Source organism: Hibiscus syriacus, unplaced genomic scaffold (genome assembly GCF_006381635.1).
Source record: "Hibiscus syriacus cultivar Baekdansim isolate YM2019G1 unplaced genomic scaffold, ASM638163v2 tig00111640_pilon, whole genome shotgun sequence".
Taxonomy (NCBI): Eukaryota; Viridiplantae; Streptophyta; class Magnoliopsida; order Malvales; family Malvaceae; genus Hibiscus; species Hibiscus syriacus.
The window spans coordinates 1,641,386-1,658,796 of record NW_024063142.1 but is presented as its reverse complement, the minus strand read 5'-3'; the positions used below and the strand labels follow the sequence as shown (position 1 = coordinate 1,658,796).

Sequence of the window (17,411 nt, the reverse complement as noted above, 5' to 3'; positions counted from 1 at the left end):
TATCAATTTTATTAAAAAAATAATAATAAAATCGATAACATCTTTTTTTAACCATATATTAAAACTATCGCACGTGATCATTTCTCAAACTCTACCGGTGTAAACTTGTGTTGATGTCAATTTTTTGTACTTCTAGTTTTGAGCAACTTTTTGGATTGTCTTGTAAAATTGATAGAAAAATGTGTTATTTTTTTAAATAAAAAATATAAAGAAAATCTCAAATCGTCATTATATACCAGAGATATTGAATAATTGATTTTTGTTTTGTTTAGCTTATTGTAAAAGAAAATAGCCAGAAAGAGAGAGCGATAAAAATTAGAAGAACCATGCTTTATGAAAGAAGCTAAAATAATTAAAAGATTGCATAAAATGAATAAAAAATGTCTTTTACGCCGACAACTCATTAGTCGTTTACTCCATTCCGACATTATAATTTAAATAAAAATAATAAAGGGCATGATAATTTTATGTAAATGTAATATGTGAATACATTTTTCAAAAATGAAACCTTCAATTATGTAGGATCAATGAGTATGTCACGAGTTAATATTAAGAGTTGAATTTACAATGTGATTAGGGTATATGCAATGCATGATTATTATTTTTTATTGAACCGTTTATATAATACATAAAAGGCATGAAATGTTTCGTTGGACATGGATAATTGTTGAAAGAATATTATTTTCATTTTCACAAATCCGGAAATATTTTCTAGAGTGGGTGTATACGTATTAATAATAATAAAATTTTATATAGGGTAGACACAAATAAAATTTGAGGATGGACACTTTCAGTAAAATAAACAATTAATATAAAAAAAATCGAATTCCAGGGTGGATTGAATTCTACATACATCCACCACTGCATATAAATATAAATATCATATAAATTTAATATGTTAATATATTTGAAAGTGAAGAATTTAAGCAAAATAAATAATAACAACATTGTTGAGTGTTTTCCCCCAAAAGATAAACACAGATTTGCGTGTGAAATTGGTTCGTTCGTGCATCCACTGACTACTTGCATGCTTAAAGATATATATATTTATAGAGTAATGTTGAATAACTATTGAAATTTAATTTATTTATTTTTTGTGATAAAGACTCTTTCGTCTATATGCGCACTGAAACAGATATGTTTACGAATATGAGGACGAGAAATAATAATTTTTAAAATTATAGAATATAGATACAATAAGGATAAAAGAAATTTTAATATTTTAAAAGACATAAAAACGTCATAAATATTCATTAAAGTTCACATTTGATTAGAATTTTTTTGATAAAAGATAAAGATTGTAGTGGATGTAAACCAATTATTTGGCACGATTTAGATTTACTTATTTCTCCCAAGTGATCGAGAAATAAATACTCTAATTTCTTTCATAATAAGAGGATAAAGTAGGTTGTTCAAACATTTTGAAAGACAAAGACCGGATCCGAAAAATACTTTGTAGAAAAATTCAATTTCAATTAAAAAATTATATCTTAATTCATCTATATCTTTTTTTTATTATTATTTAAATTTAAAAAAATAATTTTGGATATGTGCGTTAAGATCAAATATCATCCTCGATACGTCCCTGAAAATATCTACAACAATAGAGCTGGCAAGAATCTGGCTGACTTTTTGCCATAAATATCTAGAGAGGACACAAACAGATTTTGAGCAACAATAAATAGAGTAACGATAATTACAGCATCTGAGTTGCAATCAGCAACAATTTTTGTTATTAAAGCAGCAGCTGATTAAGTATATCAACCAAGTGAAAAGTCACAGCTGTAGCTGAGAACATAAATGCAAATGGTGGATACTTTATGTACATGAGCCAGATAGAGACAACGTAATTTTTTTTCCTTCTTTTGATGGATGAGTTGTTTTCAACTTGCGTCTTTGTGATTATGTATATCAGATCAAGGGCCCCCAAAGACACACGGATTCGCCGATTACGCATTGACCGCCTCCTCTTCTTCAGCCATCTGCGAGACTGAGAGCAGGGTGCAGATCAGGTTGCGATCACCGTATACATTGTCGACACGTCCTGGTACACCCACGATAAGAGTTGAAAAAATCAGTTTACATAAGCATGTTTAAGGATAACATGCAGATTCATGTGCAACATCATGCTTGAATAACATGATTGGCTAAAATCAAGGGTCAATCAATCACAGGAAACAAATTCGGGATCGGTCTATATTTTGGAACTCAATATCATAGTGCTCTCAAGGGACATGGATGATGATGAAAATACTAAGGAAAGCATCAATACAAGATGTTCTCATACACACCTGTAGTAGGCCAGAACTTAGCAGAATGGAGCCAGGAAGCTGGGAAGGCCGCATATTCCCGTGAATATGGTTTTGTCCATGCATCTCCCATGAGCAGAGATGGTGGATGAGGAGCTCCCTGTATGTGCATATTTTAGACACAATGCTTCAATATATGTTGATCATAGCTTATTGCTATCTACAAAATAGAGGGAAAATATGGTGTAAAGAAGAGCCATTCACCTTCAGAACATTGTTGTGGATATCAGCTTTTCCATTCTCAATCTGAGCAATTTCTTCCCTGATGGAGATGAGAGCATCACAGAACCTATCGAGCTCGGCCTGCACGAGATATTGAGAGTAGACGTGAGAACGAGGGAGAGATAAGAAATATGGAATGATGCTAGGCAGAAAGATATTTGGTGAATTATACCTTGCTTTCACTTTCAGTGGGTTCGATCATGAGTGTGCCCGGAACAGGCCATGACATTGTAGGAGCATGGAATCCATAGTCCATAAGACGTTTAGCAACATCTTCTGGCTCTATTCCAGCGGTGTTCTACAGCGGTGGTGGCTAGCAATCAGTCATGGAAACAAACAGAATGCTAAAGAGAATTTGGAAAACCATTCCACTTTAACTACCTTAAAGCCTCTCAAATCCACAATGAATTCATGAGCAACTGTTCCGTTGACACCACGGAAAAGAACGGGGTAGTGATTCTGAAAAACACAAAATCAATTACGAAAAGAGATGAATGTGAAAATTGAGATGATTATAAGCACAGTCTCAAGATAAAAGGTACCTCCAAGCGTTTTGCCATGTAGTTTGCGTTCAAAATTGCTATCTTTGAAGCATCAGTCAGTCCCTTAGATCCCATCATGGCTATGTAAGTGTATGATATTGGCAAGATAAGTGCAGAGCCCCAAGGTGCAGCAGAAATGGTACCGAGAGGGCTTGATTTTTCAGGGGATGGGATACCTCCGGTAGATATCTAAAATATGATTAACTAGAAATCAACATTGGATAAAAGTATCTTGCAGCACAAGAATCCATCTAGAAATGCCATTTGCAAAGTAATCATGACAGCAAGACTAGTGCTAATTAATAAAGCCCAAAGATAAGATAGAAGCCGAAACGAGCTTGTACATATACAGGAATATGTATATCTCGGGGAGTATATTACCACAGGATGTGAAGGCAAAAAGGGTGCTAAATGCTTCTTGACACCAATAGGTCCCATGCCAGGTCCACCACCTCCGTGTGGAATACAGAAGGTTTTGTGGAGATTCAGATGGCAAACATCTGCTCCGATAAAACCTGGACTTGTCAAACCCACCTGCTACCCAAAAAATATTCTTTAGAAAATATAAGTAGAATAATTAAATGGTGTTAAAATAAGTTGAAAAGAAGACCTGGGCATTCATGTTAGCCCCATCCATGTACACTTGACCTCCATTATCGTGGATTATTCTGCATATCTCATCGATCCCTTCTTCATACACTCCATGGGTTGAAGGATAAGTGACCTGGAATTGAAATAATAAATCGAATTTTCATGAACAATTTCCTTGCATTAAAAGAATTATAGGGATGAATGTGATCATTCATACCATGAGAGCGGACAAATTGTCCCTGTTAGCTTCAGCAGCTTTCCTTAATTCTTCAATGTTGATGTTACCCTTGGAATCAGTTCCAACGGGAACGATTTTCATTCCACACATTGCAGCACTGGCAGGGTTTGTCCCATGGGCTGAAACAGGTATGATACACACATTCCGGTGATGGTCTCCTCTTGACTGCAGTATTCATCCAGAGTAAGTGTCAACATAACCGATACAAGCGTTATATGAATAAAAGGAATACCTTTTTGTTAAGTGAAGAGGATTCTATGTTGGTTACTGTCACTTACATTATGATATGCACGGATAACCATTAGTCCAGCATACTCCCCAGCAGCACCAGCATTGGGTTGTAATGAGAAAGAGTCGAACCCAGTGATGGAACATAACAGGTCACCCAAATTATTGAACATTTCCTAATAGAACAGAGAACCAAAGTTCATCAATAAACTAAAGATTCAAATTTACCTTGATCAGCTTGAAGAAGTTCTAGGTAAAGAGATATTTGCCTGATAACCCTGAGCCTGCTCGGGAGGAGCAAACGGGTGGATGTCAGTGAAACCAGGCCATGTCACGGGCATCATTTCAGTTGTCGCATTTAGTTTCATTGTACAAGATCCCAATGGAATCATACTATGACACAATGATAGATCCTTGGACTGTAACCTGTGAATGTATCGAAGCAACTCATGCTCTGTGTGATACCTGATAAAGAAAGCAAATAAAAGTGAGAGTGGCACATCTAATCTATAAGCTACAGCAGGTCTTGTTTTCATGAAAGTTCCATACATGTTAAATATTTGGTGGGTGAGATATGGACTCTGTCTCGATAGTCCAGAAGGAATTGCATTCTCAACCTCTGGTGCAAGAGATGCAGCAGTGAACGAGACCTGAGTTTTCAGTAGAGGTGATCCCAAGTCAATAGGCAAAAGTTGTAAGTGTGAACATTAATTATATCTATGGAAAAGATTATTAGCACTAACTGGTTTGCCACCGGAAAATACTTTGAAAAGCTTTTCCACATCATCCAAGGTAGTTGTTTCATCAAATGAAACGGTGATCTGAAAAGAAACCAAAGTTTCATGATCTCATGATATACAGATATTTGACCAAATAAAACCACAGATCCAACCAGACTCACAGTTTTGGCATCAACAACCCGCAAATTAATCTCACTCTTGTAAGCAGCATCTGCTATTGCATGGGCATCAGCGCATGTAATCTTCACAGTATCAAAGAAGGGAAGACCCTGGACTTCCACGTTGCCGAGTTTTTTCAGCCCCAAAGCAAATGCCCCAGCAAGACCATGGACACGTTGTGCGATGGCTTTTAGGCCCTCAGGTCCATGATAAACAGCGTACATACCAGCCATGTTTGCTAGTAATGCCTAGATAAAACAAGATATTAAATAAAAAACTGCAAAGCAAAGAAAATTTCAATAGATTACTAAGAACTTAGTTCAGAAAAAGAGCAATATGTACTGCTAACTTTATCCTAAGAATGAATTTGCGCCCTTTAAAACTTTTAAAGCTTAGCAATTTAAGTATTCTCTAAACCTCTATGTAACAGTTCCTAGAGGAAAACACAAAATATCTTACTTGAGCGGTGCAGATGTTACTAGTAGCCTTGTCCCTACGGATATGTTGCTCCCTTGTCTGCATAGCCATACGCAAAGCAGGCTTCCCTGACGAATCAACACTAACACCGATAATTCGCCCTGGCATCAACCTCTTGTACTCTTGGGAAGTAGCCAAAAATGCGGCATGAGGGCCACCGTATCCCATCGGCACTCCGAACCTCTGTGCTGAGCCAATAACTATGTCTGCTCCAAGTTCACCTGGGGGCTTCAGCATTGTCAATGCCAACAAATCAGTTGCCATGACAACCTTAACACCCTGGGCATGAGCATTCTTAATAAACTCCCCATAGTCCAAAATCTCACCCTCGGTACCCGGATACTGAACCAAAACCCCACAGACATCACCAGAGCTGTAGTCGATATTCTTAAGATCAGCAGTAACGACTTTAATATCAAAACCATCAGCTCTTGTCTTACAAATATCAATTGTCTGGGGGTGACAATTGTTTGCAATAATAAAAGTCTTCTTCTTTCCTTTCAATATATTGTTACACATGGCCATTGCCTCGGCAGCAGCAGTTCCCTCGTCGAGCAACGAAGCATTCGACATAGGCAATCCAGTAAGATCAGTAATCATAGTTTGGTAATTAAGCAAAGACTCGAGGCGTCCTTGAGATATCTCAGCCTGGTAAGGAGTGTATTGCGTGTACCAAGCTGGATTCTCCATTATATTCCTCAAAATCACGGGGGGAACATGAGTGTTATAATAACCCATTCCAATGAAAGACTTAAAAATCTTGTTCTTTGATTCCAAATTTTCATGTGTTCAATCATTTGGCTCAGTTAACCCCTCATCAAACTTGGAAAACTTCATGGAATCAAGGCGTATAGCCTTAGGCAGTTGCATCGATGAGAGCATCAAGGCTATTAAATCCACATGACTCGGCCATCTTGGTCTGCTCCTCGGGGGTAGCAGAGTTATGACGGCGGGGAAAAGTATCACTTGATTTCAACGCCTCAACAGAAATGGATCGAATTTGTGACCCAGCACCGAAACCAACATGGTTCGACACATTTCTACCACCTAATAAATCTGTTCGGCTATAATTCTTAGAACCAAATGGTGACAGTGAAGACACATACCTTGAAGGAGTGTACGAAACTGGTGATCTACTGTTTATTTCACCATTGCGTGATTGCTTGGATTCATTAACCAAGCGTTTCAGGATTGCCCTGTTAGCCACCTTCCTCGCACGCTCCATGAAACAAGAGTTTTTCTTTTTTTACTTTTTCTTAACAAGTTTTGGTAAAAGAAATGCAAACAAGAAGAAAAATGGAAACTTGGGTCGTTGCGGAAAAGAGGCTAAAAGGCTTATTTTTTGAAGAAGGCTGGTGGACTGTTGTTAGTGATATTTGTATGTATATATATACATATATATAGCAAATCGTATATATGGTTGCATTTAAATCATGAATGAAATCTAAAAGATAATAAAGATCTAATTTTCATGAGAAAAATAAAAGGAAATTTGTGGGCTTCAAAAGCATGGTAAGTGGTGGGTGGTGAGTGACTTTACACCTAAGTAGGAAAAGATATTTTTTTTCACGAGGATAATACATATCATACTCAGCAAATAAAAACATCACAAATCTCCGGAAAAAATGAATGGCATGGAAAACAGATTGAGATTCAGTGGATCACAATTCATCTCATCCCTCTTATTCAAACAAACCCAGAAAAAATTATCTATTTTTGTTTAAAAAAAGATTGTACCTTGTTTTCAAGTGAAGCTTATATGGTGGCAGAATCTCTTTCACAATCAGCTTATCCCTCCACCATCACATGTTTAAAATACAAAAAACTAAAAGAATTAACTGTGGTGTATGCGGAGTCCCATTACCTCTAGAAACCATCCTATTCTCAAACCACACATAAAAGAAAAATAAAGATCAATTGATTGTATATTATAATTTTTTAATAAAAAGTATCGAAAGATGGGAAAAAAATTCTTTATTTTTAAATGTGATTAGGCACTTGATTATGATCATATTGATTTCAGTTTGTCGGGCTTTGCTGCAGAAGCATATGGTGCAAAATATCTTAAATAGTTATGCGCTTTTGAATTAATTTCCATGGACCTTGGATGCGGAAATGTAAGCCCTACCCTCCCTATGGCTCATTAAATAACCAAAATCTGTCGCAGTTAACGTATAGATCATAATGTATTTTAATTAGTGTAAACTATACAAATGGTCATTCGACTATAGGATACTATTTTATTAAGTCCATCAACTATTAAAAGTTACAAAATGGTCATCTGACTATAGAGCCTCCAAATTTTTAACAGAAAATGACAAGTTCGAAACATAATTAATAGTTAGGTGACTATTTTGTAACTTTTAATAGTCAAGTGACTTAACAAAGTAACATTCTATACTCAGATGACCATTTTGTATCTTTTAATAGTTAAATGAATTAACAAAGCACTACCATATAGTCAATGTACCATTTACGGACTTTACCCTTTTAATTATTTATTTAAATATTTATTGAATTAAAGTTATTTAAAAAAACATTAGTATCACAGCATCAATCAGATAATAATACTCGAGGATGGACTGAGGGGGCGGGTGGGGACAGTCGCCCCCTGAAAATTTAAAATTACTATATATTAAAAAAATATATATATGTATTTCCTATTGAAAATCTGTTTCACCTCTTAGAATTTTAGTTCGCCTCCCCTGAAATTTTAGTTCATCCCCCTTAAGTTTAAGTTCGCCCCTAACATAAAATTATACGTCTGTCCCTAACAATATTGATATTTCTTTGAAGCTAAATAATATAAATCTTTCTATGCATATGAGGTTTAACACAACAAAAATATGTAGGTATACTAAATAGTGTTTATTTTGTGCTTAAATGTTCTTTGATTGTTCATGTTTACTACTAAATTGGACATGGTGATGCACGATTCTGCAAAACATTAGCCTTTAAATTTTCTACAAAGGCATGATGATGCACGATTCTGCAGGTCTTGATTAAGAGCCCCCTTATTCCCCTTGACGACGATGATTTTGATCTCCTTGATGAAGATGTATGGGTTGGCAAAACGGATGGAATCTCGTTCATCAACTTTTTTGATCGTGTCCAAAAACTTGCCCTAAAGAGTATGAAACTCACCCTAGTTGTCAAGGTTCTAGGCCGAAAAGTTTGCTACGTTGCTCTCCACAACCGGATCCTTAGCATCTGGAAGCCTTTACATCCCATCAAACTCATCGACATCGAGAATGACTATTTCTTGGTGAAATTCTCGACACGTAGTGATTATCTCACAGTCCTGAGATTCTGATGGATAGGGCTGCTGATTTTTTTGAAGATCTCTTTGCTTCAGCTGGTTCTCCTACGAGTACTTACCCATTCACGGATTACCTCCCCCCAATCATTGAAGCTGATTACATTCTCCAAAATTCCAAGATTGCAAATGATGAAATCAAGAATGTCGTTTTTTGACATAGCTCCTCTCAAAGCTTCCGGAATAGATGGTTTATATGCCCATTTTTTTCAAAAACAAATTGGGACATCGTTGGAGAGTTAGTTTGCTCTATGGTTTCTTCAGTTTTCAATAGGGGTTCTCTTCAACCGAACAATTCTGACTCTGATTCTGAAGTGCCCTAGTTCATCATCTCTTTTCAATTTTTGGCCTATAAGCCTATGCTCGGTTCTCTACAAGACCATTACCAAGATAATAGTTCGTCAATTGCATCACATTCTCCCTTATCTCATTGGTCCCATCAGACGAGCTTCCTCGAATCTCTAAGCATCTCTGAAAATAATATTATCAACCAAGAAATTATTCACTCTATGCAAGCCAAGAAGGGTAAAACTGGTTGGATGACCATTAAGGTATACCTGACGAAGGCTTTTGATCGTCTCTGGTGGAACTTCATCACAGAAACTCTTTATGATGTGGGTATTCTTGAGTCTCTTATTCGGATTATCATGCATTGTCTGACTTTATCCTCCATGCAGGTTCAGTGGAATGGTTCTCTCAATCGCTCCTTCTGGTCTAAAAAAGGAATACATCAAAGAGACCCTTTATCACCGTATCTCTTCATCTTAACTATGTAATGACTGAGCCATCACATTAACCATATTGCTGCCTCTGAAAATTGGTCGGCGGTCGGCTTTTCAACTTGCCTGTGGAGGTACTCGTGTGTCCCATTTCTTTTTCGCAGATGATTTAATTATCTATGCCAAAGCTAATTTCGGCCATGCAGAAGTTACTGAAAATGTGCTCAACATTTTTTGTCTCCATTTCGTTAACCAGCAAAAAACAAAGGTCTTTTCGGTTGCTGCTATCCACGCTATTAGCACTCGGTTCGGGTTCCAGCCGGTCACTGATCTTGTGGGTCTATTTAGGAGTACTTTTTCGTTGCTAGTGGAGCCCAAAGTGACATATACAATTTTGTTATTGAATTTTGTTTGAAGAAGCTTGATGGTTGGTCATCTAGCATTCTCTCTCTCGCCGGTCGTATTACTTTAGCAAAGTTTACTCTTTTCAGTATTTCGGCCTATCTCATGTAAACCTGTCGACTCTCAGCTGCTATATGTGATAAAATTGAGGCTATAATTCACCGATTTATTTGGGTCTCAAGCTCAGGATCCTACCGTCTCTCTTTAGTCAGTTGGGATAAACTTTGTCAACCTTATTCCTATGGAGGACTAGGTTTGAGGAATATCAGACATCAAAATACTTATTTTTTAATGAAGAATTGCAATTCTTTAGTCCAAACGCCGACTAAGCTTTGGACCACCATTCTTCGAGAAAAGTATCGTATGATCGAACCTTGTCCGTCCTTTATATCGCGGCCAAACTGCTCTCCTTTTTGGTGTTCTATCGCGAATGTTTGGCCCCTGTTTTATAAGAGATTGTCTTGGTGCATCGATGATGGCAACACTATTAATTTCTGATCGGATATTTGTGTTCTCGAGTTAGGGCAACTTATCCAATGGGCGAATCCAAACATTACGGTTGACTTAACTTTAAAGATGAAGGATTTATGTGATGCTGAGAATTGTTGGGACTGGAATCTGCTCAATCACCTCCTTGCTCGTGAGGCCATTCCTCTTCTACAAAGCACGTTTTCTCCTAATTGCGCTCATGGCTCAAACAATTGCTATTGGAATGAAGAAAAATAATTGTACATTCTCTGTCAAAAGAACCTATAAGTCCCTTACAAAAACTAATTGGTCAACAATGAACCAGATATGGAAACGGATTTGGAAACTTGATGTTCCCGAGCATGTTAGATGTTTTTTATGACTTGTTATTCTGGATAGACATCTTACAAATGAAAATCTTTGCAAACAAGGCCTCAGTAATGATTTTTCTTGTCACATTTGCTCTAATCCGAATGAATCCCTGCTGCACATCCTCCGAGACTGTCCGATGGTTCATAACCTCTGTAATTGGCTCCTCCATGACAGCCCTCATCCTGATTTCTTTAATTTCACTCTTTTGGATTGGCTCGAGATTAATCTCTATATAGAAAGTTTGTTTCCTCCCCATGTTGTCCCTTGGAACACTCTCTTCTCCTCCATCATTTGGCGAGCATAGAAAGGGATAAATGATGCTATTTTTCGAGGGTCTATTTCTGGTCATCACAGCTTGTTCCACCGTAGCTTGGGGTGGGCATGTCAATACACAGCATCAAAATCTCCGATCTTGGCACCCCTCATGCCCGAACTGTCTAAGTCCAATGGCAACTTCCTCCTCAAAATTGGGTCTGCCTTAATTCTGATGTTGCGGTTTCACACTGATCTGGTTTGGCTTCCATTGGCGGGGGTTTTCGTGATCACAATGGATCTTTCCTTCTGGCGTTCAATAAAATTATAGGCTAATCCTCCGTCCTCCAAGCTAAGCTATGGGGTGTCTTCGAAGGTCTCTCCCTTGCTTGGTCAAATGGCTTCGACGTGTTCTCGTTCAAATGGATAATACAGATGCTCAACACCTTATTAAGAATGCCACGCGCAGCGGTCCATATTCCCTGGTTTGTGTCATTGATAAGCTTTGCCATCGAGAATGGTTTGTCGAATTCGATGTGATAAACCGAGAAGCAAATTATGATGCTGATTTCATTGCCAAGCATGATGTTCCTCCTGATGGTGCTCTTGCAGTCCTCGACTCTCCACCGGATCAGCTTGATGGTATTATGACTAGAGATTTTCTAGGTCCTCCTTATAGCAGTGTAATGAAGTAATTTTCTGGATTACTCCTCATTATCATTAAAAAAAAGTAAATTGATTTGTATTGATATAATATTATATTTCGTGAATTAAGATTGTATTATCCACTGATTTTAAAAAGCTATCAAATAATAAACATATATAACTTACAATGTTAATTGTTTTGTCTACATACATACGACCAGTCTTTAATCCTGTCATAAAAGCTAAAAAATTTATTGGGTAGTAAAAACAAAATCAACTGTGAGAAAAGCCACAAGATAGTTCCATTGGGAGGATTGCAGCATCTTCCACGTCCCGAGGGAACACACGCCGCAAACCCGAGTTCCTGCTCAAACTTAAACCAAATTCCTTCAAGCAAAGCCTCTTCTGCCTCTCCATCTCAGCATGGAGACAGTTATTCCCTGAATTACTCTTCAGCTGTTTCTTGTATACCCTACGCGATTTCTTCATTTCCTTGTTTCCGTGTACCTTGATCTTCAAAGGCGCTGCATCAGTCACCACAGCCGCCCCATTTGCCGCTGCTTCCAGGGCGCGTCTCGCCTTCCTTTGACGAATCCCACAGGCATTGCAAAGCGACTGCCCAAGTTTTCACCTTCAACGATATTAGTAAACTTCATGTATGCATGACATAGGGGTAAAGCGACTAAATAAACTTTACCTTGGGACCTCGAGAGCCCCTTCTCCGCAAAGGAGTAGTGGTTTTGTTGCAGTCGGAGCAGGCTCTAGTGGCGTTATTAGTGTTACTGAAGCAATTGGTTTCTTCGCCATTATGAACCGTACATGGAAACTTATCATTATTACTCATCATCTTGAAAGACATTCATATCAGGGATGATGATCCATTATTATCACTTGTACTTCCATAGTCTCCATGTACCGCCGCTGATTGAAGTGAAGACGACAAGCAGTATGTTCTTGCCTCGAGATCAGCAGATGAAGGAGAAGCAGTAATTTGGGGAAGTGAAAGAAAAAGCTGAAGATGCTGTTGTTCATTTTGATCCTCGGTTATTTACAAGTAACACCAAGAGGAGCATAAAAATATAGTAATAAATATGTGTTTATATTTCCAATAATCAACCTAGTTGTTGCTCGTATCTGAATCTGCAGATCCAATACGATCTGTTTTCTGCATATGTCCCTTCTGCTCACACACGTTTCTGTTCTGTATATTTCAAGGTTGGATCAATAAACTTTTATCAAAATTAAGAAACTTATGATTCAGATAATTCACTAGGAGAGATGAAACAAGGTCGATGGTAGAGGACGATCATCATGTATACACGTTAAGAAAGAAAATACGAGATTTTATTGTATCAAGTACACAAAGATAACTTGGATAAACAAGCGAAAATCGCCAACCCTTGACAGCCTTACAACATTCGATGACAAGGTTTCAGGTCAAGTCATTTCAACGTAGGACGCTTACGATGATATTTGGTTCAAGGTGAGCAGGCAAAACTTGAGTGATATATAAATTTTGGGGATAAATCCTCACTTTTAATTTTTTTAATGATGAAAAGACATGCTACGTAGAGTGTTGTGAATCACTCCTGTGTTGTATGCATGAAAATGGTCTGGGATTAGATAAATTTTAGATATATAAGTATTATATATTTTTTTATGATTTATACTAGTCCATGTTTGTATTGTATATAGACTTGATGGTATACATATTACTGGTCCACATATTAATTTTTTATTTTATTTCTTACTCAGCATTAAAATATATACTATGCATTTCTTATATTTAAATTGTTGTTGTTTATCATCATATAATCTATTAATGAAACCACAACTAGTACGTCTTCTAACTATAGTTCTTAACCTAATTGTTCTTAGATACTATGAACAGGTTTTTAGCGGCGTTTTTAAGCGCCGCTAAAAGCTTTCCCGGTGCGAGAAAAAGCGTCAACAAGTCAAGCTCTACAGCGGCATTTTTCATATAAACGCCGCAAAAAGTGAAGCTATATAGCGGCATTTATAAGAAAACGCCACTAAATACCTTATCTTTAGTGGCATTTATGTTATCAAACATATGTTATGATATTTAGCGACTTTTTCTTTACAAACATCGCAATGTTTACGCCATTAATATCGTTTTCTTCACAATACGCCACAAAAGAACATGTGGCATTATCTAATAAATAAACTTAAAGTTTATTTACGACACATTATGTAGAAAAATAAATCAAAATTTATAAATTAAAATGAAATGTAACATAGTTCAACATTGTTCACTAGAATTTAGTTTAGGTTCTTTCTCTTTCAATTTAAAAAAAAAAAATCTTCTAGTAGCAATTTTGAGCATTGATATGCAACTTCAGTTGATTCTTCCGCTTCCATATTTGTTGCAACCACTGCCCTCATTTCATCGTCAAATCCAAAACAATTAGAGGTACAGAAAAATATGAAGCAAAAAATTTCAGAACACTTCATGAGAACATATCTAAAACAATTACATGGTACTCCTAAAATTATATGTCCATAAGTTCGTATACAAAATGATTCCCTGTAAGACTAAATCACAAATTTGCCACTCCTAAAATCATATATCCACTTTTCTCATGTAACTCAATCGTTACTAATTTAACAATGATTGGATGACCAGTTGCTGCTTGAAAGTTTCCAACTGTCAAATATTAGAACATTCCATTTGTGAAGCTCAAAGTTAACAACAAACTATATTGTTAGAAGCAATTAAAAGAACCAACAAAGTTAACAGTGGTTTCTCATTCAGAGGCACTTTGTTGACCATAACTCCATTTGTGAAGCTCAAAGTTGTGAATGCCATTAAACATTATGAACCTTGATAAAGTAGTATTGTAACATGTAATTTATATACATAAAATAAATAAACTAAACTTACTTGAATAAGTGAATTGAGTAAAAATACAGTTAGAATTTCAATCTCGCCTTAGTTAATGTCACGGCTAAGTTTCTTTGTAGTCAATGCCAATGAATCAAGCTCATTTGAAAGCTTCATTTGTAATTAAATCCAAATATCAAAATCATGAACACTAAAACCCTAAAATTTTATATAAATGTCCACAAAAGTAGTCAGCAACCATAGAAATTCAGAAACAAAATTATAAAAATCCCTCCAGCAGAATTTCTATTCGGCAGTAGCAGTGTTAATTATATAAGACTTGAGAGACTTCACTAGTATAAGACTTAAGAGACCTCACTAGTATAAACTTACCTCAACACGATGTTGCAAATCACTGTTCGGCTCAACCTTTGGAATTCCCTGCAGATAATTAAGAGGCTATATCAGACTCAAAGGATTCAGCTCAGTTATAAAGTTCACACTATTAAAATAAAGATTCAGCTCAATTCTAAAGTTCACACTATTAACCTAACAATGGATTCAGCTCAATACTAAAGTTCACATTATTAACCAAATAGAACCTAATTCCAAAGGAAATGATAACCACTGTGAAAAAGCAAGGAGAGAGATAAGGAAGAGCGGATAGAATAGATCCATCAAAACTAAATATAAAAGTGTGTTGCAACTTGTATCAAAGTTGAAATACACAAATAAAAGTTGAAAATTGCAAAATCACTACAATAGGTGTAACAGTTGTAAATGTGTGCTGAAACTAAAAGCAAAATTATGGGCATTCAGTGCAACATAAATGTATTACTTTTAGCTGAAAGCTGCTGTTTTCTCTAAAATGCAATGCATTAAAAAGCAAAACACGTCATTTAACAGTAGACAACAGAAATCTACAAACCAAAAAAATGTGAACTAATCTAAAATGCAATTCGAAGCACAAATTTTTTGTTTCTCCTTGTTTTTACACAAATTTAGGAGCATGTTAAAGCTTTACAAGATAATATATGAAAGAAAAAAAGGGGGGGGGGGAAACCACAGCCTAAAAAAAAAGTAGTGTTATCATCTCCATTAGTATTAACTTCAACTTTCGGAGAATCTTTGGTACCTGAAATTTCATTTCCATGTCCATTAACGTCATTATGGACAACATCCATTGACTGTTACACCTCCCGCAAAGCAAAATTCTACTAAACCTAAAACAGATCTGGCTTCAAAATGGATGATTGGGAATAAAAGTTGGATCTTTCAATCTCAAATCATAAACCCATTAAGCCAAGTGGGTGAAGAGATTCCATAAACCTTTCTCTCAAAGTTGAAGGAAAACCACTAAGCTATGTTAGTTTGTGAAAATCACATATAACCTATAAAGCAAAAGACCAAAAAAACTGATGAAATAAGAAAGCCCAGTGTTAAAACTGGGACCGAAGAGAGAAGAGAAGAGGTGAAGATACGGTACCTATAAGTGACGCCGAAGAGAGAGAGAGATGAATGACGAAGACCAATGATTAGGCAGTACCCGTGAGATTCAGCGAAAAAATGAGAAAAAAACTAGGGATTTAAACAAGGTAACAGAAGGGCCGAGAGGATTGGGGGAACAATTGCGGCATATTTCTATTAACGCCGTGAATGTTAACACTTTGTGGCGTTTATTATATAAACGCCGCAATATGTGCAAACTAGTGGGTGTTTACTTAAAAAACGCCACAAAAAGTGTTGCTATTTACCAAACTTGGTGCAGTGATAATAATTTTATTTATGATTAAATGAAATAATATAACAATATTGATAGCTATATTTATTATTATACCAATCATAAGTATGACAAATGAACGAAAAAAGTGATTCTCTTAATTTATTGTCCTTGATTGTTCAATTTCAAAATTGATAAAGGTTAAATTATTTTATTTATACTAAAAGAGATCAATTTATATATTATTTATTTTTGAAATTAAGAGGTATCTCAAATATTTTTATCTATATTTTCAATATTTATCTAATATAAGTTATATAATATATACAAAAGAAAAATATTATACTATGGAATTATAAAATGGTTTGAATCTTATTTTAAAAAAATATGTTAGATCTTGAATGACATAACGCCAGCCATTGGTCATCGTCAACCCCATTTTGTCTGCTTCTCCTTTACCACCTCCGGCTATCCCTACATCGTTATCATCGTCAAACCCCATTTTCATTATCCACGACTCGTTCTCCGATGACCAGTTTCCGGTCTGCGGCAAACGTTGGGCATCTTCTTGGTGGGTCCCACGAATTCAATGCCAGCCATCACCGTGGACGATGAGTCGGACATCGAAGCCCCGCAGCTCTCGCTGATCTTAACTTCGTTAACGGGAAAGAACTTCAGTGAAGACAACAACGGCGGCAACAAAGAAGAAGAAGAAGAAAGTGACGGAAGAGTTACTGTTGTTGGCGGATAAGTGTTGGATGAAGAGGTAGTAGGTGGTGTAATCTCTTTGTAAAGCTCTCGCATTATCTCCTCTACTTTTTCTTCTTCGACCAGACCCTCGTAGGAGAGCTCGTTTCCGTCGTCGGAGTCCATCAACAAGACGTCAAGCTTCCCTGAAACGTCTCCGGAAAGTTCAGTCTCCCGTGACTTCCGGTCTTCTTTTCCTCTTCCTATCAGCATCATTAATTCTGTTTGAGTTTTCGTTAATTGTATGTCAAAGGGTTGCAAGACAATGACGAAATATGTAGACTGAAGCGAAAAAGGCAACACGTTGGAAACCGGAAGATGTGATGCCAAGTTGGATGAAGAGAATGGCTTTTTTTTTCCTCCGATTATAATATGAGGAGAGGATGGTATTAAGTTGAACATCAACTACCGCAAACATT

The 17,411-nt window shown here is 36.5% G+C and overlaps 4 protein-coding genes across 4 annotated transcripts; all 4 read right to left on the bottom strand.

Annotated features, from left to right (window-relative positions):
• Nucleotides 1-1,679: 1,679 nt before the first annotated feature.
• On the bottom strand, nt 1,680-6,278 carry LOC120166451 (glycine dehydrogenase (decarboxylating), mitochondrial). The gene is made up of 15 exons (XM_039175707.1): nt 5,489-6,278; nt 5,032-5,277; nt 4,874-4,951; nt 4,680-4,780; nt 4,400-4,595; nt 4,181-4,306; nt 3,882-4,067; nt 3,684-3,797; nt 3,455-3,607; nt 3,074-3,262; nt 2,913-2,990; nt 2,704-2,829; nt 2,514-2,612; nt 2,292-2,409; nt 1,680-2,044 (listed from the first exon to the last, which is right to left on the bottom strand). Exons 1-15 carry the CDS (start codon nt 6,242-6,244, stop codon nt 1,950-1,952), a joined length of 2,661 nt encoding a protein of 886 aa, XP_039031638.1. The 5' UTR covers nt 6,245-6,278; the 3' UTR covers nt 1,680-1,949.
• Nucleotides 6,279-6,326: 48 nt separating this feature from the next.
• Nucleotides 6,327-6,764, bottom strand: LOC120166452 (glycine dehydrogenase (decarboxylating), mitochondrial-like). The gene has a single exon (XM_039175708.1). It carries the CDS (start codon nt 6,729-6,731, stop codon nt 6,363-6,365), a length of 369 nt encoding a protein of 122 aa, XP_039031639.1. The 5' UTR covers nt 6,732-6,764; the 3' UTR covers nt 6,327-6,362.
• A 5,189-nt stretch (nt 6,765-11,953) lies between these two features.
• Nucleotides 11,954-16,747, bottom strand: LOC120166569 (putative GATA transcription factor 22). Its single transcript, XM_039175806.1, has 4 exons — nt 16,652-16,747; nt 14,919-14,966; nt 12,378-12,527; nt 11,954-12,295 (listed from the first exon to the last, which is right to left on the bottom strand). The coding sequence occupies exons 1-4, from the start codon at nt 16,745-16,747 to the stop codon at nt 11,954-11,956; spliced, it is 636 nt and encodes a 211-aa protein (XP_039031737.1).
• Nucleotides 16,686-17,309, bottom strand: LOC120166454. The gene is made up of 2 exons (XM_039175709.1): nt 16,981-17,309; nt 16,686-16,893 (listed from the first exon to the last, which is right to left on the bottom strand). Exons 1-2 carry the CDS (start codon nt 17,206-17,208, stop codon nt 16,753-16,755), a joined length of 369 nt encoding a protein of 122 aa, XP_039031640.1. The 5' UTR covers nt 17,209-17,309; the 3' UTR covers nt 16,686-16,752.
• Between the last annotated feature and the right edge of the window lie 102 nt (nt 17,310-17,411).

Bases quoted from the DNA above. Each gene is read 5' to 3' on its own strand.
- LOC120166454 (XM_039175709.1), bottom strand. From the start codon at position 17,208: ATGATGCTGATAGGAAGAGGAAAAGAAGACCGGAAGTCACGGGAGACT. The intron at 16,894-16,980 runs GTAACTCTTCCG...AACGAAGTTAAG, and splicing joins ACACTTATCCGCCAACAACA to ATCAGCGAGAGCTGCGGGGC.
- LOC120166569 (XM_039175806.1), bottom strand. From the start codon at position 16,747: ATGGGGTTTGACGATGATAACGATGTAGGGATAGCCGGAGGTGGTAAA. The intron at 12,528-14,918 runs GTAAGTTTATAC...ATGTCTTTCAAG, and splicing joins ATTTGCAACATCGTGTTGAG to ATGATGAGTAATAATGATAA. The intron at 12,296-12,377 runs GTAAAGTTTATT...AAACTTGGGCAG, and splicing joins GGGGCTCTCGAGGTCCCAAG to TCGCTTTGCAATGCCTGTGG.
- LOC120166451 (XM_039175707.1), bottom strand. From the start codon at position 6,244: ATGGGTTATTATAACACTCATGTTCCCCCCGTGATTTTGAGGAATATA. The intron at 4,781-4,873 runs GTTAGTGCTAAT...CTGAAAACTCAG, and splicing joins TATTTTCCGGTGGCAAACCA to GTCTCGTTCACTGCTGCATC. The intron at 3,608-3,683 runs GTCTTCTTTTCA...TTTGGGTAGCAG, and splicing joins GGGCTAACATGAATGCCCAG to GTGGGTTTGACAAGTCCAGG.
- LOC120166452 (XM_039175708.1), bottom strand. From the start codon at position 6,731: ATGGAGCGTGCGAGGAAGGTGGCTAACAGGGCAATCCTGAAACGCTTG.